Raw genomic sequence first — 25877 nt, forward strand, 5'->3', positions numbered from 1 at the left:
TAGAATGGATTGGACCCCCCAGGGAGTGAATATGTTTATGAAAGAGAAGGTGAAGGATTGGGCTCTGGGGCCCTCCTACATATAGTACCAGGGAAATGAGGAACAACCTGCAAAAGAGTCTTTGGAGGAGTAGCCAGAAAGATAAGAGGAAATCCATGCAAGAGGTGAACGTATTTCAAGGAGGAATCAGTCACTGACTGGGTTAAAACAATGAGAAAGCATTTACAGACTCTGCAGTCAGCGTATATTGGTGGCAGGCGCTGGTGATTGAAAGAATGAATAAGCAAGAAAGCCAGACCAGGAGCTCTCAGTATTGTAGTGGGGACAGGTATGTATTGAAATGAGCAGGACTATGTAAATGAGCAGCACACCTGCTAGGCCAGGTACAGCCCTGGTACAAAAGTGCAGAGGAGGGAGTGAACTGTTGCCCTTTCTGTCCTCCAGGCAATCTCATCTATGTGCACACTTTAAACTCCACACCGTGACTTTTTAAAAAATTTTTTTCTAAAGGCCAAAAGTAAATATTTCTTTTATTGTTTTATACAGTGTTTGTTTGTATACCAACTTTTTGTTAACTGTTCCTTCTTGTTTCTCCACTTTCCTTTCTTTTTTTAAATTTTTACTGGGGTATAATTGATTTACAATGTTGTGTTAGTTTCAGGTGTACAGCAAAGTGAATCTGTTATACAAATACATATATCCACTCTTGTTTAGATTCTTTTCCCATATAGGCCAATACAGAGTACTGAGTGCAGTTCCCTGTGCTATACAGTAGGTCCTTATTAGTTATCTATTTTATATATAGTGGTGTGTATATATCAATCCCAGTCTTCCAAATGATCCCTCCCTCTGCCTTACCCCTCAGTAACCATAAGTTTATTTTCTATATCTGTAACTCTATTTCAGTTTTATAGATAAGTTCATTTGTAGCCTTTTTTTTAGATTCCACATATAAGCGATATCATATGGTATTTATCTTTCTCTATCTGATTTATTTCATTCAGTATGAGAATCTATAGGTCCATCCATGTTGCAGCAAATGGCATTATTTTGTTCTTTTTTATGGATGAGTAATATTCCATTGTATATATGCACCACATCTTCTTTATCCATTCATCTGTTGATGGACACTTAGGTTGCTTCCATCTCCTGGCTATTGTAAATAGAGCTGCAATGAACATTTTGGTACATGACTCTTTTTGAATTATGGTTTTCTCAGGGTATATGCCCAGCAGTGGGATTGCTGGGTCATATGGTAGTTCTATTTTTAGTTTTTTAAGGAACCTCCATACTGTTCTCCATAGTGGCTGTATCAATTTACATTTCCACCAACAGTGCAAGAAGGTTCCTTTTTCTCTACACCCTCTCCAGCATTTATTGTTTGCAGATTTTTTGATGATGGCCATTCTGACTGGTGTGAGGTGATACCTCACTGTAGTTTTGATTTGCATTTCTCTAATAATTAGTGATGTTGAGCAGCTTTTCATGTGCCTCTTGGCCATCTGTATGTCTTTGAAGAAATGTCTATTTAGATCTTCCGCCCATTTTTTGATTGGGTTGTTTGTTTTTTTGATGTTGAGCTGCTGTTTATATATTTTGGAGATTAATCCCTTGTTGGCTGTTTCATTTGCAAATATTTTCTCCCATTCTGAGGGTTTTCTTTTCTTTTTGTTTATGGTTTCCTTTGCTGTGCAAAAGCTTTTAAGTTTAATTAGGTCCCATTTGTTTATTTTTGTTTTTATTTTCATTACTCTAGGAGGTGGATTGAAAAAGATTTTGTTGCAATTTATGTCAGAAGTGTTCTCCCTATGTTTTCCTCTAAAAGTTTTTTAGTATCCAGCCTTACATTTAGGTCTTTAATCCATTTTGAGTTTATATTTGTGTATAGTGTTAGGTGTGTTCTGATTTCATTCCTTTACATGTAACTCTCCAGTTTTCCCAGCACCAATTATTGAAGAGCCTGTCTTTTCTCCATTGTATATTCTTGCCTCCTTTGCCATAGATTAGGTGACCATAAGTGCATGGGTTTATCTCTGGACTTTCTATCCTGTTCCATTGATCTATATTTCTGTTTTTGTGCCAGTACCATACTGTTTTGATGACTGTAGCTTTGTAATATAGTCTGAAGTCAGGGAGCCTGATTCCTCCAGCTCTGTTTTTCTTCCTCAAGATTGCTTTGACTATTTGTGGTCTTTTGTGTTTCCATACAAATTGTAAACATTTTCGGTTCTAATTCTGTGAAAAATGCCATTGGTAATTTGATAGGGATTGCACTGAATCTGTAGATTCCTTTGGGTAGTATAGTCATTTTCACAATATTGATTCTTCCAATCCAAGAACATAATATGTCTCTCCATCTGTTTGTGTCATCTTTTATTTCTTTCATCAATATCTTATAGCCCCATGACTTTTATCTCAAATCTATATTTCAGTCCAAACATCTCCCCCAGCTTTCATCATATCCAGCTGCCTGCTAGACCTCTTTACCTGAAAGTTCTGCAGTATGTACCTCACACACAATATATCCAGAATGGAATTTATCATTTCCTTTTTCTCCCTCTTTCCTTAAGAGCCTACTTTGCCAACTATCCAAACACATGATAAGGATATGATTACAAAAATAAGCTAGTCCTAGTATAAATATCCCAGAACCCAGTAATACACACATAAATGAACACAATGGATAAATGAATTTAATACAACATAAAGGTGGCATTAGTAATTAGTGCTGGGATAACCAGTTAGGTATTGATGTTTGGGAAAGGGGAATCATCATGAACCTGAGAAGGATTAAAGACTTCAGTGCAAATAAATAAGAAATCATAAAAAACTGAAAGCAAATGAGCATGATTAAATCAGAAATATTCGCATGGACTATTTTCAGTGAAAAACAGTGGATGTGACCTTCACCATGGCCCCTAGCTCCCTTAGCCTGTGTTCCATCCCAGTTGTCACCACCACTCCCATCACCAAACCAGAAACCTAAATGTCATTCATTGCTCCTCTCTCTCCATCAGCCCCTCACCCCACCTTCACTGAGTCCTCCTGGTTTTACCCCTTAGCATTTCTCTAACCTCCTGTTCCCATCGCCCCTATTGCCTTCCTGTTGCTCATTGCTGCCATGTGTCCCGGTTTTTGAAATAACCTGCTGAAGTTTCCTTCCCTCCAGGATTGTCTTCCATACAGTTGCCAGAGGGATCTTTCTACAACACACATCAGACCTTCCTAAAATTTCCCAGGGCCTTCCCATTGGTCTCCCTGGTAAAGTCCAAACTCTCATGCAAGGCTCTCAGTGACCCAAACCCGGGGTTCTTCTCAGAGGTGCAGGTATTCTCTGCAGCCCTTCCAGAGAAGCCCGCGGGCTGGTCCAACTTGCTGCGGCTTGTGTGACGCAGCAGCATGGAGTCCATCGTGTCACTTTCTAGCACAGCTTCCCCTGCCTCTCTCACCCGCCCCGCCTGGGGCTTGTATCAGGCCGAATTACTGTGAGGCACAGCCTGGGGCCCGTGATGCTTTTAGGGACCCAAGAAAATATTTTAATTTTAATTTATTTTAAAACCAGGAAAAAATGAATATAATACTAGTGAATCTAGCATGGATTATATTCTTCTTTAAACCAATGAGTCATAAAGTATAATTTTTACCATATTTTAATGGAGGAAGGGGCCCATGAAAGCAGAAGTGCCTAGGGCCCATGAAAATTATAATGCAGACCTGATTACATTACCCAAATAAAGCATTTGCAGTTTAATCTTTACTCGACCACCAGATATCGCCTCTTTATTCCTGAAAAATGGATAGAATGCATCCCTCCTGGTTTCGAAGGAAGCACGGGCTTTACCATAAAGCCCATTCAGCACACCTCTGCATCTCTCAGCCAGAATGTCACATAGATCACTTAACTGCAAGGGAGGCTGAGGAATCTAGTGGTTAGCGTCCCAGCCTGGAAAGTGGAGGAAGAGTATTGAGTGCTGAATGCTCAGGGCATAAAGGCCTCTGATCTGACCCTACTGCATGCTCCAGACCCATCTTTGGTCACCCCTGGCTCACAGGGCATGCTCAGCCATCTCCCACCATGTGCAGTTCCCCCTCCATCTATACCCTTTCTCACATCCACACTTTTGCCCTTCCTGACGTGCCCCACCCCCACCCCCCCGCCACACTTCATCTTCCTTCAGGAATCCTTCCCTGACTTCTCCTCCCACCACGGCCTCAGTGAGGTGCCCATCCTAGTTATTTTCATAATAGCCCAGACACAGTTGCCCCGAGGGACACAGGGATTGACAATGACCTGTTTCCGTACTTTTCTCCTATTGCCTCGGCAGTGCCCACCACAGTGCCTGGTTCATGCTGAATCTTGGTGAATGCATGATCTCCCCTCACCAGCTCCTCTCCTTTGTTTGCAGGCTCAGACAAGAGTCAGGGCATGTTGGCCTTGTCCATCAGTCCCAATCGGCGATACCTCGCTATCTCCGAGACTGTGCAAGAAAAACCCGTCATCACCATTTATGAACTGTCAACCGTTCCTTGCCGAAAGCGCAAAGTCCTTAATAATTTTGACTTCCCAGTTCAGAAGTTTATTTGCATGGCTTTTTCTCCAGACTCCAAATACCTCTTGACCCAGACCTCACCTCCAGAGTCAAACCTTGTCTATTGGCTGTGGGAAAAACAGAAAGTAATGGCCATCGTTAGAACTGATACTCAGAACAATGCTGTCTACCAGGTACCACCCAGCACGAGAAGTATGGTGCAAATTATTAAAAAGTAGTACAAGCTGTCCCTCATTGAATGCTTTCTGTGTGTCAGGGTTAATGCTAATTTCTTAAAATACATTTTAAAATTTGCCTCACAACACCATATAAGGTATGCATAATTATTGTCTCTGTTTTAAAGATGAAGGAACTGGGGCTCCAAGAACTTAGCAGGGCCAGGACTCCCTGACTCCAGGGGCTGTGTTCTTCACTTTGGCCCAGAACTGTTTTCTGGTCCCAGGTCAAGCCCAGAGGCAGGTTGATCAAACTTGCTGTCTCTCCCTGATCCTGGCCTCTTCCGGGCAGCATTGCGGGGCAGTGGGAAGACTTCAGGAAGGTGGTGTGAAGTGGTAGGTCTTTAGGAAGCTGTCCATGAAATCGCACTTACGTGGGGAGCAGACATTTCTATCGTGGTTTGAGGGCAAAATGAAGAGGATGTGTTGGGGGGCTGGTTGGGGCCCAAGGAGGCTTTTCTTGGAGCAGTCAACCTGGTCTAGGATCTAGTGCTCAGTTTTCCAAGTCCAGGCACTCAGTTCTGTTCACGTTCAGAGATATTGGCTAGTCAGCATCTCGGGCACAGACTCCGTTATTCTCACAAGAGTCTGGCTTGTGAACCAGCATGTCACAACCAGAACACACAGCATTTATCCAGTGTATTTCCTCCCTGGTAACAGAGTCCTTGGGAGATGAAATTAGTAGTCAGAAGGTTGTTTGCTGATCACGGAATCAGAGCAAAGGCAGGTAGAGCCCGAAGATGATTTCACCCAGGTCACAGTAAGGCATGATATGGCATCCTATTCAGAGCAGGGAGCACCTCCTCTCAAACAGATCCAGGAAACATTCATTGGATGCCCGCGCTGAACCCGGCACTGGGGATACAGAGATGAAAAAGCCACAGCCCCACCAGGTGCTCACCATCCAGTGGAGGCGACAGGTTGACTGCCCATGACTGCGCATTGGGATGAGGGTAGAGATAAAGGAAGTTTAGTCCCTGACATGTGGTTCCTTCGCCCTGAACAGGGCACATAAACCTGCCAAACCCTCATTTTATGCTTCCAGCTGAGCCTTCATTCCATTTTGTTGGCACAGAGTTTGGTGATTGTCAAGACCTGCTCATCTTGCTTTTTGGCCTTTGTCAGATGACTTTTGAAGGTTTCCTAGGTTAAAGACTCATGGGCTGTACAAATATAATGGCTATAGATCTGTCCTCTTGTCAAATATGGTCTTAAAATTATATGATTTAGTGGTATTTAAAAGATCCTATGAGCTACCTGGGATAACTCGTAATTAGTAAAATGGGAAATAATGCAATCTAGTTTAGTTTTATATATCCTTTTCTTTAATTCCTTCCCATTTTACAGGTGAGCTTCAATCCCCAGGATAGCACTCAGATTTGTGTCACTGGAAATGGGATGTTTAAGCTGCTCCGTTTTGCTGAGGGAACCTTGAAGCAAACTAATTTTCAGAGGGGAGAACCCCAAAACTATCTCGCCCACACTTGGGTGTCTGACGACAAGATTGTTGCTGGCACTGATACAGGCAGGCTCTTCCTCTTTGAGTCTGGAGATCAACGCTGGGAGACAAGTATCATGGTCAGGGAGCCCACCAGCGAGACGAAGAACCTGGGGGTGATCCAGGAATCCGAGAGGTAACGGCGCCCTCTGGGCAGGAGCTCTTGGAAAAATACACTCATCATGGTAATAGCATTACACCAAAAACAGCATTCTTTAAAAATCACTCCTATCCCCTCTACCTTAAAAATCAATGATTTTCATTTTCCCTCTGCCTTTCTAGTGTTCTTCCATATTCAAGCACAAATTTGAAAGTTATGACCGTAACCTAGATACAATCCTTTTTATTTTTATACCTAACCTCATTTTATAAACGTTTTAGTATGACTAGTCTTCAAAACAACAGATTTTCAAAAATATGTTTTCTAATGGCTGCCTAACTTACTGAATCAATTAAATAAATGTCCACCAAGCCCTTGCAGTGTGCAAGGCATCTTGCTAGGTGCTGGGGACACAGGTCCATGGGACCTTACAATTCAGTGGGAGGCACCAGACCAACAAGGAAGTGCAAGGAAATGTTGTCGGTCAGTCTGACAAAGCATATGGGCTAAAGTCGGGGGTCAGGATAGAGCTGTCTATTTCACCTCTACTGCAACCGATAACAGTCGTATCTCACCCATATTGGAAAGTACCATTGTGTGTTCTAGACACTGCCTTAAGCACTTTATATATATCCTCATTTGAGTCTTACCCTAAAAAGTATATATTATTATCATGCCCATTTTATAGATGAGGAAACTGAGGCTCAAAGAGGTTAAGTGCCTCACCCAGTATCACAGCACTGTTAAATGACAGGTCAGGATTCAAACCCAGACCTGTCTGACCCCAGAGCCTGAGCCCTCAACCACAATGGCACACTGTAGATGCCTCTTCCTCAGTGACTTTGGTTTCACCCATTTTCACCACCCTCCATGCCAATGACGTCTCCTTTTTTATCGTGATTATGTTGAGAACTTTCTAATAAGACCATATGCCCTCCAGTTTTCTGGGTTCACCATCCTTCAGTGGGTCCAGGGCTCCAAGAATAAAGCTCAGACTCCTGAGCCTGGCCCACATGTCCCTGCGGCTCGGACCCTTCTTTACATCTGCAGCATCAGCTCTTACCTCTGTCTACCGCACATGCCTCGTGTACTCTCCTGCTTCTGGGCTTGGTCTGCCCCCACCCCGACCCCACTCCCCCGGACATAGACACATGCCTGACACAGTCCTCTTTGTCATCTCAGCTGGGAGCTCTCAGCCTCTGCTCATCTCAGATAGGTGGTCCTCCTCTGTAACTGTCCTCAGAAAACCCTTGTTAGCAGCTGACTGGTTGCTCCCATCCTACTCAGCTGCCCTTAACAGTCCTTATCACATACCCGCTAGACCATCAGCTTCTCAGGGCAGGAACTGTGTCAACTTATTTACCATTGTTCCACAGAGCTGTTAACACAGCATAACTGCAGTAAATGTTATATGAATGAATGAATGAATGAATGAGTGAGTGAATGAAAGAGAAACAATGGAAGGAAGGGAGGAAGGAGAAGGGAGGCAGGGAGGAAATGGAAACCTGGATTCAAATCTCAGCTCTTGGAACTTCCCTGGTGGTCTAGTGGTTAGGACTCCACGCTTCAACTGCAGGGGGCACAGGTTCGATCCCTGGTCAGGGAACTAAGATCCCACATGCCTTGCAACAAGGCCAAAACAAAAAACAAACAAAAAAAACCCAAGTCTCAGCTCTTCCCCTTACTAATTTTGTGATCTTGGAAACAACCCCTCTGAGCCACTTTTTTCCAAACAACAAAATGAATATGATAATAACAATGGAAACAGTGACCACACAGGTTTGCGAGACTTCCACATAAATGCACAACCTTCCATCTTCCATGGAGCTCGGGTAGCATTCCCAGCCAGAGGGGAGCATTTGGGCCGTGGGAAAGGGGCTCACGCTGGTTTCTCCCACACCCAAGGACAGCCCTTCTTTCTCATCCCTAGCAGGATTCATCTCCTTGGAATCGTCTCTGTTATCTTTACATGCTGTCTTCTTTTCCAGCCTGATCGAATTTCCAACAATCACCTCCCCAGTCCCTTCCTACAAGCAGGTCGTGATGGCCAGCAGCCACCACCAGCTGTCCCCGCCCCAGGTGTCTGCCATCGCAGCCTATTCCAAGGGATTTGCCTGCTCTGCTGGGCCAGGGAGAGTTCTACTGTTTGAGAAGATAGAAGAGAAGGAGTTTTACCGTGAGAGCAGGGAAATCCGGGTAAGGAGGGGAGGAAGAAGAAATACTGGGGTCCAATTGGCATTTGTTCTCTGACAGCAGAGCACTGACAGGGCGTCTGGTGCGGGTAGAGGGGCTGAGGGCTGAGCCATTTGTCCTGAGGGGAGTTTTAGGATGGGTTGGGCAGAAATGGGGTATAGAATTAGGGAGATCCGGATCTGACTCCTGGGAGAGGGCAAATTCTATTTTCTCTTTGAAGTTCAGTGTTCCCATAATGTATATTGATATTTAATGTCAAGAAAACTACCTGGTACACAGCAAGCATTCAGTAAATATTTGGGGAATAAGTGATACAAACTGTTGTGGAGAGAGAGCTTATCTGGTTGCGGAAGAACCAGGAAGGCTTCAAGGTGTTTGAGGATAATCTTTGAGGAAGGGTCATAGAGGATGGATAACATTTGACAGGAAGAAACAGATCAGGAATTCCAGGTGAAAGGAACAAAATTAAGCAAAGTCACCACTGACAGGGAGCAGGTGGTGTGTTTGTGAGACATCTGTTTCCCCGTGGAGGAGCCTGAAGTCACTTGAAGGGGAAGAGAGGAGCTAAGGCTGGTGAAAGATGGCAAAGCCAGCCTGAGGAGTGTGTATGTACATCGGCAGGCATCCTGTTTTCAGTGAAGAAGCATTATGCTTCAGAAAAGTAATCTGCCTGTGATGCATGGTGCGGGCCATTTGGGGGCATTGGATATGAAGTGGTTAAAGACACAATGAATGAGTTAGACTTGACTCTGAGGTTTTCTGGCTGAGTGACTTCACGTGAGTTGCTGAATCTAGCAAACCTGTGTCTCTTTGTTAAGGAACTAGCCTATCCCTTGTGGTTATCGAAAGGATTAAACGACATCTCTGTAATCACTGATGCAGTGCCTGTGCTTAATAAATGATACAAGTTATTATTGCCACTGTTAGGAATCAGTTCTGAGGCTTTTTTGTTACTGAAGCGAAAAGGCAGCGAGGTCTAGGATCACAGCAGTGGGAAGCAGACAGAGCCTTTGTGAAGGTTAAGTCTGTAGGATGTTCCCTGAGCAGATGTGGGAGGCCAGAGATAAGGAGCTCTCAGGGAAGATGCCCAGGCTCTGTGCTGGGTGCTGGGAAAGGATGCCATGGCACGAGAACTGGAGGTGAGAGCAAGATGGGTGGGGACTCGGGGGGACCACTGTGAGTTTACTTTGCCTATAAAGCAGGTCATTCTTTTGCGTGTTTATTCATTTAACAAATATTTATTGAGTGTTTACTATGTGCCAGGCTCTATGCTCGGGGCTGGGATACAGATGAGAAGTAACCACACTAAGACTTGCCCTTAGAGCTCAGTCAACAAGTAAACAAACAAATGTGAACAGATTGTTGGATGAGATCCATTCTGTGAAGAAAATAAAGCCAGGAAAGGACAGGGTGCGAGAGGGGCTTCTGTTCTAGAGAGAGTGACCTGGGCAGGCCTCGCTGAGGAATGTTGACATTTGACCAGAGACAAGGATAAAGTGAAGCAGTTGGATATGTATGTGGTTTAGACCTTGGGAGTGAGATCGATGTATCCACCACACACACACACACACCCACACCCATAGCACTTGGCTTGTATCTGGCACATAGTCAATACTATTTTAAGTATTTATTATTGTAATTACTTTACTACTATCGTTTTCACTGAACCCTTATATTAGATAAAATCACTGAGAGAGAAAATATAGAGTCAAAAAGAGAACTGAGGACAAAACCTAGCATTTCCTAATTTCAAGACTGAGACGGGATGAGAATCCAGCAGGGCACTGAGAAGGTGTTGCCCTTCACTCATTCAGTCAACAAACGTCCATCGTGCAGCTATCATGGGCCAGGCTCTGTGGTGTGGCCTGCGGTGGGTGAATCAGACATGGGCACTTCCCTCGTGGACCTCGCTGTCTGGGGGAGGACCGTGAGGCCACACCGCGCAGTCAGGCACCTGCTATGTGTCAGGCACTGCTCCAAGCACCAGGAGACAGACGCGGGGACAGACACGGTCCTCGGTCTGCGGGCTCCCGTTCTACTTTATACAGTGTGATGCATGTAACAGCAGAGGGAGCCCCGGGTGCTGTGAGCACATTGAGGGAACATCAGGGCCCACTCAGCCCGGGGTGGTCGGGGAGGGCTTCCCAGAGCCCTTGCTGTTCTGGTGAGGCAGTGAGAGTAGACTTCATGAGGATGGGTTAGGGGGGACATAGGAAGACAGGACTCCAGACAGGGGCAGGGCAGCACAGGAGGCCAGGGCCTTCTAGGGAGGAAGGTGCCAAGGTCACTGCTGCAGGCTCTAGAAAAGCCTAGAAGATGAGGGCCGAGCAGGGACATCAGGCTTTGGTGATGTTTATGAGAACAGTTTCAGTAAATGATGCGGTGGAAGCCACATTATAAGGAATTAAGAACTGAGTGGGTGGTAGGGAAGTGGAGATGGTACGTGCAGACCAGCCTTTCAATAAGTTTGGTTGTTAGTGGAAGGAGAGAAATAGCAGGGAAAAGGAAATCTAGTTTCATCCACTAGGAACTCCCGGCCCTCTGAGACCACTGCAGGAGCTGTGTGACCCCTTCTCTTCTCTCTGCCCTGTCACCCACTCCACGTGGTAGAAGGCTGCCACCTTCCCCTCTACTGCCCTGGAGCACACACTGTGTACCTGATGCAGGTGGGCGCCCACACTGGGCTCCCAACAGCTGGGCGAGAGTCGGGGTTAGACTAACGCTGGTTGTGAGGGGGGATCTCAAACTGAGAGGTACAGGTGGATCAGTTTCACCTGTGCTGCTGCCTTATTATTCAGCCACTAATCACTTAAAGGTGAGTAGGAAACCCACAGAAACGGAGGCCCCTCAAGCCCTCCCTTCTCCACATCTGAGGAGGATCCAGGAAGCATGGTCAGGAGTCTATAAGCTGCAGTATCTGAGAGAATCCGAAAGCCCGAGGACACCCTGACAATGTGAGGGCATTGCTGACCGCTGTTCTGTGTCTTGGGCAGATTCCTGTGGACCCACAGAGCAATGACCCGAGTCAGTCAGACAAACAGGACGTGCTCTGCCTGTGCTTCAGCCCCTCTGAGGAAACGCTGATCGCCAGCACCAGCAAGAACCAGCTCTACAGCATCACCATGTCCCTGATGGAGATCAGCAAGGTGAGTCTCCCAGCAGCGCTTCCTTCCAGCCCGGGGACTGCTCACCATGTGGGAAAATTTTAATCCAATTCCTAAGTGCAGGCTCACTCACCACTTCATAACAGAGCAAAAGAAACTCAAATTTCAAGTTGTCCGTGTAAGGAGCGCTCCGATACCCTGGGCGGCGGGCAGAGGGGTGCCCGGGAATGTGATCGCTGCAGCCTCTTTGGAGAACACCCTGGAGACATCTGTCAGATTTAAATTGTACCTGTCTTTAACCCAGCAAGCAAGTGTACTTCAGGTATTTAATGTACGGCTATACCTGCTTCTGTGCACAGAGATGTATATATGTAAAGATTTATCATTGCTTTTTGTTTTTAAATAACAAAGAAAGCCAGTATGAATACACTGCAGACATTGCAACAAAAAAGCGGTATTAAAGATAAAAAGAATCACTTTGTACTTATAAAAGGTTCACTTCATCAAGCAGACATTAGTTTTAAATTTGTATGCACCTAATAGCATGGACTCAAAATATATCCAGCAAACTTTGGCAGAACAACAAGGAAAATAAACCACCTACAATCATAGGAGCTTTTAATATATCTTTCTCAGTAATGGTGATTTTCTAAATAACAGCTGTATTGAGTTATAATTCATTACACAGTTCACCTATGTAAAGTGTACAATACAATGGTTTTTAGTATATTCACAGAGTTGTGCAGCCATTACCTCCATCAATTTTAGAACACTTTCATCACTTAAAAAAAATATATGCCCTTTAGCTATTATGCTCCCACCATCCCATCTGCCTCCCTCCCAGCTGTAGCCAACCACTACTGTCTTGTGTCTGTATAGATTTGCCTTTTCTGAACATTGCATACCAATATGTGGACTCTTGGGACTGGCTTCTTTCACTTAGCACAATGTTTTTAAGTTTCATCCATGTGGTAGCATGTATCAGTACTCCACTCCTTTTTTATTTTTTTCTGCGTCGGGTCGTTGAGGCATGCAGTATCTTTCGTTGTGGTGCTTGGTATGCAGGATCTTTTGTTGCGGCGCTCGGGCTTTTCTCTAGTTGTGGCATGTGGGTTTTCCCTCTCTAATTGTGTCGTGCAGGCTCCAGGGCGTGTGGGCACTGCAGTTTGCGGCACGTGGGCTCTCTCCTTGAGGTGCATGAGCTCAGTAGTTGCAACGCATGGGCTTAGTTGCTTCACAGCATGTGGAATCTTAGGTCCCCGATCAGGGATTGTACCTGCGTCCCCTGTATTGGAAGGCAGATTCTTTACCACTGGACCACCAGGGAAGTCCCTTGTACTCCATTCCTTTTCATGTCCAAATAATATTCCATTGCACGGCTGTACCACTTTTGTTGGTCTAATCATCAGTTGATGAACATTTGGGCTGTTTCTAACTTTTAGATATTATAAATACTGCTGCTATAAACATTTGTGTACAAGTTTTTCTGTAGACATATGTTTTTATCCTTGTGGGTGTATACCTAGGAGTGGAATTCCTGGGTCACGTAGTAACTCAATATTTAAACATTTAAGGAACTGCCAGATAGTTTTCCAAGGTGCTGCACCATTTATATTCCTATCAGCTGTGTACGAGTGTTCTCATTTCTCTCTGTTTTTACCAACATTTGTTCTTACCTGATTTTTAAATTACGCTCACTCCCTCCTGCAAGAGCACCGGAATCACAACTAACTGCTGAACAATCGTCAACAGGAAGACACTGGAACACACCAAAAAAGATACCCCATATCCAAAGACAAAGGAGAAGCTGCAATGAGATGGTAGGAGGGGTGCAATCACAATAAAATAAAATCCCATAACTGCTGGGTGGGTGACTCACAAACTGGAGAACACTTATACCACAGAAGTCCACCCACTGGAGTGAAGGTTCTGAGCCACACGTCAGGCTTCCCAACCCGAGGGTCCGGCAACAGGAGGAGGAATTCCTAGAGAATCAGTGTTCGAAGGCTAGCAGGATTTGATTGCAGGATTTCAACAGGACTGGGGGAAACAGAGACTCCACTCTTGGAGGGCACACACAAAGGAGTGTGTGCATCGGAACCCACGGGAAGGAGCCGTGACCCCACAGGAGACTGAATCAGACCTACCTGCTAGTGTTGGAGGGTCTCCTGCAGAGGCAGGTGGTGGCTGTGGCTCACCAAGGGGACAAGGACACTGGCAGAGGAAGTTCTGGGAAGTACTCCTTGTTGTGAGCCCTCCCAGAGTCTGCCATCAGCCCCACCAAAGAGCCTGGGTAGGCTCCAGTGTTGGGTCGCCTCAGGCCAAACAACCAACAGGGAGGGAACCCAGCCCCACCCAACAGCAGACAAGTGGATTAAAGTTTTACTGTGCTCTACCCACCAGAGCAACAGCCAGCTCTACCCACCACCAGTCCCTTCCATGAGGAAACTTGCACAATCCTCTTAGATAGCCTCACCCACCAGAAGGCAGACAACAGAAACAAGAAGAGCTACAATCCTGCAGCCTGTGGAACAAAAACCACATTCACAGAAAGATAGACAAAATGAAAAGGCAGAGAGCTATGTACCAGATGAAGGAACAAGATAAAACCCCAGAAAAACAACTAAATGAAGTGGAGATAGTCAACTTTCCGGAAAAAGAATTCAGAATAATGATAGTGAAGACGATCCAGGACCTCAGAAAAAGAATGGAGGCAAAGATCGAGAAGATGCAAGAAATGTTTAACAAAGACCTAGAAGAATTAAAGAACAAACAAACAGAGATGAACAATACAATAACTGAAATGAAAACTACACTAGAAGGAATCAATAGCAGACTAACTGAGGCAGAAGAACGGATAAGTGACCTAGAAGACAGAATGGTGGAATTCACTGCTGTGGTACAGACTAAAGAAAAAAGAATGAAAAGAAATGAAGACAGCCTAAGAGACCTCTGGGACATTAAAGGCAACAACATTCACATTATTAGAGGTCCCAGAAAGAGAAGAGAGAGAGAAAGGACCCGAGAAAATATTTGAAGAGATTATAGTTAAAAAATTCCCTAACATGGGAAAGGAAATAGCCATCCAAGTCCAGGAAGTGCAGAGAGCCCCATACAGGATAAACCCAAGGAGAAACACACCGAGACACATAGTAATCAAACTGGCAAAAAGTAAAGAGAGAAAAATTGTTGAAAGCAGCAAGGGAAAAATGACAAATAACATAAAAGGGAACTCCCATAAGGTTAACAGCTGATTTCTCAGCAGAAACTCTACAAGCCAGAAGGTAGTGGCATGACATATTTAAACTGATGAAAGGGAAGAACCTACAACCAAGACTACTCTACCCGGCAAGGATCTCATTCAGATTCTATGGAGAAATCAAAAGCTTTACAGACAAGCAAAAGCTAAGAGAATTCAGCACCACCAAACCAGTTCTACAACAAATGCTAAAGGAACTTCTCTAAGTGGGAAACACAAGAGAAGAAAAGGACCTACAAAAACAAACCCAAAACAATTAAGAAAATGGTCATAGGAACATACATATCGATAATTACCTTAAACGTGTATGGATTAAATGCTCCAACCAAAAGAGACAGGCTCGCTGAATGGATACAAAAACAAGACCCATCTATATGCTGTCTACAAGAGATGCACTTCAGACCTAGGGACACATACAGACTGAAAGTGAGGGGATGGAAAAAGATATTCCATGCAAATGCAAATCAAAAGAAAGCTGGAGTAGCAATACTCATATAAGACAAAATAGACTTTCAAATAAAGAATGTTACAAGAGACAAGGAAGGACACTACATAATGATCAAGGGATCAATCCAAGAGGAAGATATAACAATTATAAATATATATGCACGCAACATAGGAGCACCTCAATACATAAGGCAACTGCTAACAGCTATAAAAGAAGAAATCGACAGTAACACAATAATAGTGGGGGACTTTTAACACCTCACTTACCCCAATGGATAGATCATCCAAACAGAAAATTAATAAGGAAACTCAAGCTTTAAATGACACAACAGACCAGAGAGATTTAATTGATATTTATAGGACATTCCTTCCAAAAACAACAGATTATACTTTCTTCTCAAGTGCGAATGGAACATTCTCCAGGGTAGATCATATCTTGGGACACAAATCAAGCCTCAGTAAATTTAAGAAAATTGAAATCATATCAAACATCTTTTCTGACCACAATGCTATGAGATTAGAAATCAATTACAGGGGAAAAAAACATAAAAAACACAAACACATGGAGGCTAAACAGTACGTTAGTAAATAACCAAGAGATCACTGAAGAAATCAGAGGAAATCAAAAAATACCTAGAGACAAATGTCAATGAAAACACGTGATCCAAAACCTATGGGATGCAGCAAAAGCAGTTCTAAGAGAGAGGTTTATAGCAATACAATCCTACCTCAGGATACAACAAACATCTCAAATAAACAATCTAACCTTACACCTAAAGGAGCTAGAGAAAGAAGAACAAACAAAACCCGAAATTAGTAGAAGGAAAGAAATCATAAAGATCAGAGCACAAATAAATGAAATAGAAACAAAGAAAACAATAGCAAAGATCAATAAAACTAAAAATTGGTTTTTGAGAAGATAAACAAAATTGAAAAACCATCAGCCAGACTCATCCAAAAAAGAGGAAGAGGACTCAAATCAATAAAATTCGAAATGAAAAAGGAGAAGTTACAACAGACACTGCAGAAATACAAAGCATCCTAAGAAACTACTACAAGCAACTCTATGCCAATAAAATGGACAACCTGGAAGACATGGACAAATTCTTTGAAAGTTATAACCTTCTGAGACTGAAACAGGAAGAAATAGAAAATGTGAACAGACCAATCACAAGTAATGAAATTGAAACTGTGATTAAAAATCTTCCAACAAACAAAAGTTCAGGACCAGATGGCTTCACAGGTGAATTCTATCAAACATTTAGAGAAGAGCTAACACCCATCGTTCTCAAACTCTTCCAAAAAATTGCAGAGGAAGGAATACTCCCAAACTCATTCTATGAGGCTACAATCAGGCTGATAACAAAACCAGACAAAGATACTACAAAAAAAGAAAATTACAGACCAATATCACTGATAAACATAGATGCAAAAATCCTCAACAAAATACTAGCAAACAGAATCCAACAACACATTAAAAGGATCATACACCATGATCAAGTGGGGTTTATCCCAGGGATGCAAGGATTCTTCAATATATGCAAATCAATCAATGTGATACACCATATTAACAAATTGAAGAATAAAAACCATATGATCATCTCAATAGATGCAGAAAAAGCTTTAGACAAAATTCAACACCCAGTTATGATAAAAACTCTCAAGAAAGTGGTCATAGAGGGAACCTACCTCAACATAATAAAGGCCACATATGACAAACCCACAGCAAACATCATTCTCAGTGGTGAAAAACTGAAAGCATTTCCTCTAAGATCAGGAACAAGACAAGGATGTCCACTCTCACTGCTATTATTCAACATAGTTTTGGAAGTCCTAGCCACGGCAATCAGAGAAGAAAAGAAATAAAAAGAATCCAAATTGGAAAAGAAGAAGTAATACTGTCACTGTTTGCAGGTGACATGATACTATATGTAGAGAATCCTAAAGGTGCCACCAGAAAACTACTAGAGCTGACCAATGAATTTGGTAAAGTTACCGGATGCAAAATTAATGCACAGAAATCTCTTGCATTCCTATACACTAATGATGAAAAATAAATTAAGGAAACACTCCCATTTACCATTGCAACAAAAAGAATAAAATACCTAGGAATAAACCTACCTAGGGAGACAAAAGACCTGTATGCAGAAAACTATAAGACACTGATGAAAGAAATTAAAGATGATACCAACAGATGGAGAGATATACCATGTTCTTTGATTGGAAGAATCAATATTGTGAAAATGACTATACTACCCAAAGCAATCTACAGATTCAATGCAATCCCTATCAAATTACCAATGGCATTTTTTACAGAACTAGAACAAAAAATCTTAAAATTTGTATGGAGACAAAAAAGACCCCGAATAGCCAAAGCACTCTTGAGGGAAAAAAGCAGTGCTGGAGGAATCAGACTCCCTGACTTCAGGCTATACTACAAAGCTACAGTAATCAAGACAGTATGGTACTGGCACAAAAACAGAAATATAGATCAATGGAACAGTATACAAAGCCCAGAGATAAACCCACACACCCATGGTCAACTAATCTATGACAAAGGAGGCGAGGATATACAATGGAGAAAAGACGGTGTCTTCAATAAATGGTGCTGGGAAAACTGGACAGCTACATGTAAAAGAATGAAATTAGAACACTCCCTAACACCATACACAAAAATAAACTCAAATTGGATTAGAGACCTAAATGTAAGGCCAGACATATAAAACTTTTCGAGGAAAACATAGGAAGAACACGTTTTGACATAAATCACATTTTTGTGATTGACATAAATCAAGATTTTTTTGATCCACCTCCTCGAGTAATGGAAGTAAAAACAAAAATAAACAAATGGGATCTAATGAAACTTAAAAGTTTTTGCACAGCAAAGGAAACTACAAACAAGACGAAAAGACAACCCTCAGAATGGGAGAAAATATTTGCCAACAAATCAATAGACAAAGGATTAACCTCCAAAATATATAAATAGCTCATGAAGCTCAATATTGAAAAAACAAACAACCCAATCCAAAAATGGGCAGAAGACCTAAATAGACATTTCTCCAAAGAAGACATACAGATGACCGAGAAGCTCATGAAAAGATGCTCAACATCACTAATTATTAGAGAAATGCAAATCAAAACTACAATGAGGTATCACCTCACACCAGTTGGATTGGGCATCATCAGAAAATCACAAACAACAAATGCTGGAGAGGATGTGGAGAACAGGGAACCGTCTTGCATTGTTGGTGGGAATGTAAATTGATACAGCCACTACGGAGAACAGTATGGAGGTTCCTTAAAAAACTAAAAATAGAATTACCATATGACCCAGCAATCCCACTACTGGGCATATACCCAGAGAAAACCATAATTCAAAAAGACACATGCACCCCAATGTTCATTGCAGCACTATTTACAATAGCCAGGACATGGAAGCAACCTAAATGCCCATCAACAGACGAATAGATAAAGAAGATGTGGTACATATATACAATGCAATATTACTCAGCCATAAAAAGGAACGAAATTGGGTCATTTGTACAGATGTGGGTGGATCTAGAGACTGTCATACAGAGTGAAGTAAATCAGAAAAACAAATATCGTATATTAACACATATATGTGGAACCTAGAAAAATGGTATAGATAAACCTGTTTGCAGGGCAGAAATTGAGACACAGATGTAGAGAACAAACATATGGACACCAAGGAGGGAAAGTGGTGGGGGGCGGGGGGTGCTGGTGGGATGAATTGGGAGATTGGGATTGACATGTATACACTAATATGCATAAAATGGATAACTAATAAGAACCTGCTGTATAAAAAAATAAAATAAAATTCAAAAATAAATTACATTCATAATGGATGTTGCTCTGTAGTTTTCTTGTGATGCCTTTATCTGCTTCTGGTATCCAGGTAATACTGGCCTCATAGAATGAGGTGCAGAGACATGGCAGAAAAGAGAGAATTGCTTTTGTTTTAACATAACAGGAATTTGAGTGTACTTAAAAGTTTGTCGGCTAATATATAAGTCATTATGTTGTATACCCCAAACTAAGACATTTTTATCATTTCACCTGGGGACACTTCATTCACAAGGACTCAGAAAGGACTAATTTGATGGCTGGATCTCCAGTCTGTCCACTTTCTCTGTGTAGAGGGGTGAGCTCATTGCATAGAGCTTCTCTCCCTGCTGGTGGGCAGGGCCTCTCAGAAGGAAGGCTGTGTGGGGAGGAGAGAACTAGACCAGAGAGTGGGACCTTCTGTGGAGGGGAGTGTTTCCACTCTCTCTCCCAGGCTGGAACAGTTTCCTGCTTGTCTCTGCATGTACACTCTGCCCTCCAGCCCCTGAATTATATTCTGTTTGGCTGCCAGAGTGATCTTTTCAAATCCCAGATGTGATTATCACAAAATACACATCCTCCACCACCTCCACCGTCATCACAGCTGCGATCCTTCATGGGTTTCCTGGTGCTCTGAGAAGAACTGAACTGGGTGCACAGGGCTGGGCAATGTCTGGCCCAGGCTGCCCTCCGCAGCCCCATCCCATCATTCCACCTGATAGGACAGGCCTTTCTGATCACCATGAGTCTGCATGTTCCCTCTGCCAAAAGGCTTCAGTATGCTCCTACCTCTGCCTGGGGCACTCTTATATTGTCCCCTTCCCCACATTAGTTCTTGCTCATCCTTCAGGGGGGAAAAAAAAAAAAAAGCTAGTAGAAATGTGCTAGTAGAGACAGCAAGATTGAAGATATTGGAGAAAGAAGGGGAAGCAGATGGAGAAGAATGGGAATAATCTGTGCCTACCCCCACCCCAGCCCAGCACCTCTTTCTGCCACAGTAGAGAAGGGAAGCGTCTGAATTTGAGGGGGTTGCCAGCTCAGCCTTTGCCTTGGCTTGTGAACAATGTACACCTCATTAAACTCCCCAGTCATCACGCCTCATTCAGGTGTCCCAGGTGTAATGTCTCTGATGACAGACACCTGGAATCTACACAAGCAGTGCAATAGGATAAATTTTAACTTAAAATCATTCACCCAACTCTCCTTGCTGCTGCTTGTGGAGTAACATAGTCTCTCTGCAGAGAAATGTGGGAGTTCTCATTAAGATCTTGAAAATCATTCACACCATTTTGCCCTGTATTCCACTTCTAGAAATACATCTGTTGTGTGGGTCCCAACCTATTGGTGGTGATGCCATCAGCTAGGAATGCCGGAGGCACTACCTGGGGGCTGTATTACTCCTAGCAAAGGCCCCACATACACTCCCCCAACCAGGGCCAATGCTGTGGCCTGACTGGCCCTTTGGTTCTTATTGTAGGATGTACTTCATCAAAAACCATCAGGGAACTTTGAGGAACAAGATTTCTTACTCACAGGTCCTGGAGGGTACAGAGCAAGCCCAAGGGCCACACAGTGAGGACATGGTTAAAGAGAGAGGTGGACCTGGGGCTCTGCATTTATTAAGGTTTGAAGGTGGGGTGTCTAGGGTTTTGCGAGTTCACTATTGATTTAATGGTCATTTAGCCACGAGAGTGAGAATTAGGCCACAGGAAGAGAAAAGTGGGGTCACTCAAGAAGTCAGTTATTTAAGTTATCCAGGACTTTCTGCAAAAGGGGTCTTCAAGGGTGGGGACGGCTTAATTCTTTGGCAGATTATTTGGCTGGTAGCTGTGTCATACAACTGGCAATATGTTTATTCAAGATGGATGTCCTTTGAAATAGATGCCTTGAGACTCAAAAGCTTAATGTCAGGCACTTACCCTGCAGTATCTAAGGAAGTAATCAGAGAGGAACACAGAGTTACATGTAAGAATATTTAGTCTAGTGTTACCCCTAACTAACAAAAATCAGAGACCACTTAAATATTCCTATAGTAGAAGGATAGATAAATTAAATTCTGGTATATTCATAGAATAAAATACTTTATTGCCATTAAAATGATGTTTTAAAATAATAATGGTATAGGAAAATATGCATAATGTTAAAGCAGTTTGCCCACAGCCTGATTTCTGTGCATCTGGGCTAATTAACGTCCATAAGTAGTGATGAGAGCTGGAGTGCATTACCAGCCTTTTCCTTCCTCTGCCCCATCTCATTCTGTGTGATTTCTCCAGGGGGAGCCTGCCCACTTTGAGTATCTGATGTACCCGTTGCACTCAGCATCCATCACTGGTCTAGCTACTTGCATCCGCAAACCCCTCATTGCCACCTGCTCTGTGGACCGGTCTGTTCGCATCTGGAATTACGAATCAAAGTAAGGAGTGAAAGGCTTTGCTACTGTGATATGCACGATTTCAGTTGTTAAATTTTCCATGCGAATTATTTTAATTAGAGGTTTGAAATTTTAATTACTTAGAAGCTTTCAGTTGGAAAAGTTTTTTTTTTAATCAAGTCAGTCAAACTACCTTATTCTCTTTACTTTTCACTCTTGCATGAGCTAGAAAATCACTTTATACTTTATTCAGTGCTTGCTACGTGCCAGACACCATGCTTGGCACGTGGGACATAAAGAAACATCCCAATATCTCCCGTCCTTACATACCCTCCTGTGTCCTTCTAGCTTTCCTATCCCCTCACCCCCACTAGACCTGCTTTTTGCCCCACGGAGCTCTCCAGACCATTGATTCGCCCTTTGAATCCAGATCACTGCCCCAACCACCTTCAGCTCCCAGTGATTTTATCCTCCTGGCACAGCTTCCTTGAGAATCTCCAGCCTAGATTGGCCCCATGACGTAACTTCTTTGCTCTTGTATATAGCTGCTGGGGCTGCTGGAAAAAAAATTGTGCAATACTTCTGATTTAGAAATCTAAATGGAGCTGTGCCTTCAACATGTCTAGACAATGCCATATTCAGTCCCTTTACTTGTCATACTCATTGCTGGACACTACCCTCAAGTAACCAAAATCTAGAAAAAGAGGCACCAATAATTGCAGGCAATAAAGCATCTCAAACGCTAGGATAAAAATATGTACCAGATACAATGGAGGACTTGAGGGACTCAGTGGGCTAGACTTATATTCAATAACTTATCTTTTTCACAGCACCCAGGAACTATTTAAGGAATACCAAGAAGAAGCTTATGCAATCAGCCTTCACCCGTCTGGACACTACGTTGGAGTAGGGTTTGCTGACAAACTACGCCTTATGAATCTACTCATTGATGATGTGCGTTCTTTCAAAGAATACTCTGTCAGAGGGTGCAAAGAGGTAAGAACTACCGGAGGTAAAGGTCCAGTTTCTTAGAAAGCCAGAGTTGAAATATCAAGAACTAGCACAACTGGGGAGGAAGGACCGAAGACTGTCTTAGAGAATTCTGGTGGCTTAAAAAGAAATCCATTTCTCCCACCACACTTATTGAGTATGTTGGTTCTATCCTCTTTCTTTTATGCCCACCAAAATATATCACTGAACCAAACCATGTGAGATCTCACCTGTGATCAGTCCACTCTGTGGCTGTGGAGTCATATATGTTTTAAAAGCATTAAAAAGAAAGTTATCACAGAATCGGAGTCACAGCTGGGAAGGCGAGTTTGGCGATTGGGAGGCGCCAGGGAAAATGAGCAACAGGGAGAGACAATAGCCCATCAGATTTCCCCCTGAGATGACTTGTGGAATCAAGACAGTGATTTGAGGAATTGCTCCCCTGTTCTGAAACTTCTTCTGCAGACAAAATGAGTGTTCTATTCTCTGACCCAAGCACCTTCATGATTCGTGCACATGGTAGGGTCAGCATCTTGGCCAATATGAGCTACAGGAATAGTGAAAGTGAAGATGTCAGCACTTCTCAGTCCTATTTGCACCTTCCCCTGATTCCCAATCCTACGTATGGTTTCACCCTGAACTCAACTGTAACCTTCAGATAGACTACTGTCTTTCATTCTTGCTCTCTTCCTGTATTTCCTGGTAGTGTTGCTTTAGCAATGGAGGTCACCTGTTTGCTGCAGTCAATGGGAATGTGATTCACATTTTTTCCGCCACCAGCCTGGAGAACATCTCGAATCTGAAAGGACACACAGGGAAGGTAAGTGAGTGGACAGTGTCCAAGGAAACAAGGACTCAGAGCCAAGCATCATGCTAGCCAATGGGGTATAAGTGAACAAAAGAGAAGTGATTCCTTTCCCTCGAAGGTCCCTGTCTAGTTGGGGGAAATGACAATAAAACAAATGCACAGACAGATTTAAGTACTAACTGTAGTAAACTCAGTGAAAGAAAAATATGGGTTGTTATGAGAGGAAGTGGTGAGGAGTGGGCATCATGAGGGAAATTGGGATGTTCACGAAGGCTTGGTCCTAAGGAGTGGCTCGGAATTAATCAGACAGAGCTGGTGGGGAAAATCATTGCAGATAGAGATCCAAAGACCCTGGGTTTCCCTGGTGGCACAGTGTTAAGAATCCGCCTGCCAATGCAGGGGACACAGGTTCAAGCCCTGGTCCAGGAAGATCCCAAATGCCACAGTGCAACTAAGCCCATGTGCCACAGCTACTGAGCCTGTGCTCTAGAGGCCGTGAGCCACAACTACTGAGCCCACGTGCCACAACTACTGAAGCACGCACACCACAACTACTGAGCCTGTGTGCCTAGAGCCCATGCTCCGCAACAAGAGAAGCCACCACAATGAGAAGCCCACGCACCGCAACCAAGAGTAGCCTCCTCTCACTGCAGCCAGAGAAAAGCCAATGTTCAGCAACAAAGACTCAAAGCAGCCAAAAATAAATAAATAAACAAAGACCCTGAGATGGGAGATTTCTAAGGGTATAGGAGGAACCGTCTGTGAGACTGAAGCATAGGTATCAGGAATGAAACTGAGATTGGTGAGGTTAGCAGCGACCCAAGTTCATGGAACCTTGTTCATGGAACCTTGTAGGCCTTTTAAGGATTTTATACTTTATCCTTCCTGTTCCATGAAATCATTGAAGAGTTTTAGGACAAGAAATGATATGACCATATTTGCATTTTAAAACATTACTTTGGCTGCAGAATGAAGATTGTATTGAAAAGGACGAGGGTGGAAATGGTAAGGAGATTGTTATCTACATGATAAATGATTAGTATTTTAGACCAGGATGGAGGTGGTACCAATAGGAAGAAGTGGATGGATTCAAAAGATATTTAGGAAGGAAAACCAGTAGTTCCTAAAGATAAAGTAGATATGGAGCATGCAGAAAAGGGAGAGACTAAAGATTGAAAGGGTAAGAAGTCAGCAGATGAATTTGGAGAGAACAAGCAATGGGAAAAGAAAAGCATTCTAAGCAGCAGGATGTGTTGCAGATGAAGGAATGGGAGTATAGAATAGGATGGTGGTTTGTGGTTTATAGGACACATTTAAGGAGTGATAGAAGGAGGAGCTGGAGAAGTCTGCTGCACCATAGAGTGTGTACGCCATGCCAAGGAATTGAACATTAGTCTGTAGGTGATGAGAAACAATCGGAAGGATTTAAGAAAGGAAGTAATGGTATCAGAAAGATAATTCTCCAAACAGTACTGAGGATGGATTAGAGGGGAGGGAAGTTGGAGTGAAGGAGATCAGCTAGGAAATGAGGGTGAAAAAGGAGCTAGGAACTAAACCATGGCTTTAGTAGTAGGGACAGAGAGAAAAAAGATATTAAGCTCCATTTTGGACACGTTATGCTTGATGTGTCCAGGAGTGTGATATATGAGTGCAGAGGTCAGAAAGAAGTCAAGGCTAAAAATTCCAATTCAGGGGATTAGGTGGTAGTCAGTAGAAGTCAGAGGCATAGATTAGATCACCAAGGGCTCATGCGGAATCTGAGATCTTGGGCAGGAGATGAGTGACCAAGGGACTGGTAAAGAAGAGAGAGACTGCAAATGAAGTACAAAGAGAACCTGGAATCGAGGAATTGTATCAAAGAAGCCAGGGAACTGGTTTCCAAAAGGATAAAGTAGTCAGTGGTATTAAATGTCAGAGAGTGGGCTGTGGATACTAAAAACTGACCACTGAGTTTAGCAATTAACAGGTCACAAGCAAAAGTGCTGTTAAGCACAAGCAGTACTGAGAGTTGCTGCGTTTCCTCAGCTCCAACAGTGTGACTGTGGAGATGCGGAGGAAAGCACACCAGGTGAATGTGTTGCTCTTTCCAGGACCATGCACACCCCCATAGGAGGCCCTGCCTCACCAACCCAGGAGAGCAGCCATGTTTCATCACTTTACAAGAATTTATAACACTTGTCTCCAACCAGGGATATATGTTACGCTTACATGTGTGATACTGCAAGAAAAAACAAAAACAAAAGAAAATATAGATGGAGCATGCAGCTAAAGCCATGCATACAGGGAAATTTATGACATTAAATACATGTATGGGAAAAGTGAAAAAGATGAAAATCAGTGATATAACCATCCAGCTCAATAAATTAGAAGTAGAACAGCAAATTAATTCAAAGAAAACAAAAGAAAGGACATCATCAGGATAAGAGCAGGAGTTAATGAAACAGAGAACGTTCACACAATAGAAGATCATCAAAGCCAAAACTTGATTTTTTAAAAAAT

General features: G+C 43.1%; 1 protein-coding gene across 1 annotated transcript in view; it reads left to right on the forward strand.

The window, feature by feature from the left end:
- Positions 1-25877, forward strand: part of CFAP57 (cilia and flagella associated protein 57) — a 75188-nt gene that overhangs the window by 2524 nt on the left and 46787 nt on the right. The window contains exons 2-8 of the mRNA XM_067725778.1: positions 4407-4723; positions 6113-6399; positions 8352-8559; positions 11550-11702; positions 21483-21622; positions 22411-22576; positions 23277-23390. Of these exons, the coding sequence (XP_067581879.1) occupies positions 4407-4723; positions 6113-6399; positions 8352-8559; positions 11550-11702; positions 21483-21622; positions 22411-22576; positions 23277-23390 (1385 nt within the window). The remainder of the gene's footprint in view (positions 1-4406; positions 4724-6112; positions 6400-8351; positions 8560-11549; positions 11703-21482; positions 21623-22410; positions 22577-23276; positions 23391-25877) is intronic.

This window comes from Pseudorca crassidens, chromosome 2 (genome assembly GCF_039906515.1).
Source record: "Pseudorca crassidens isolate mPseCra1 chromosome 2, mPseCra1.hap1, whole genome shotgun sequence".
NCBI lineage: Eukaryota > Metazoa > Chordata > Mammalia > Artiodactyla > Delphinidae > Pseudorca > Pseudorca crassidens.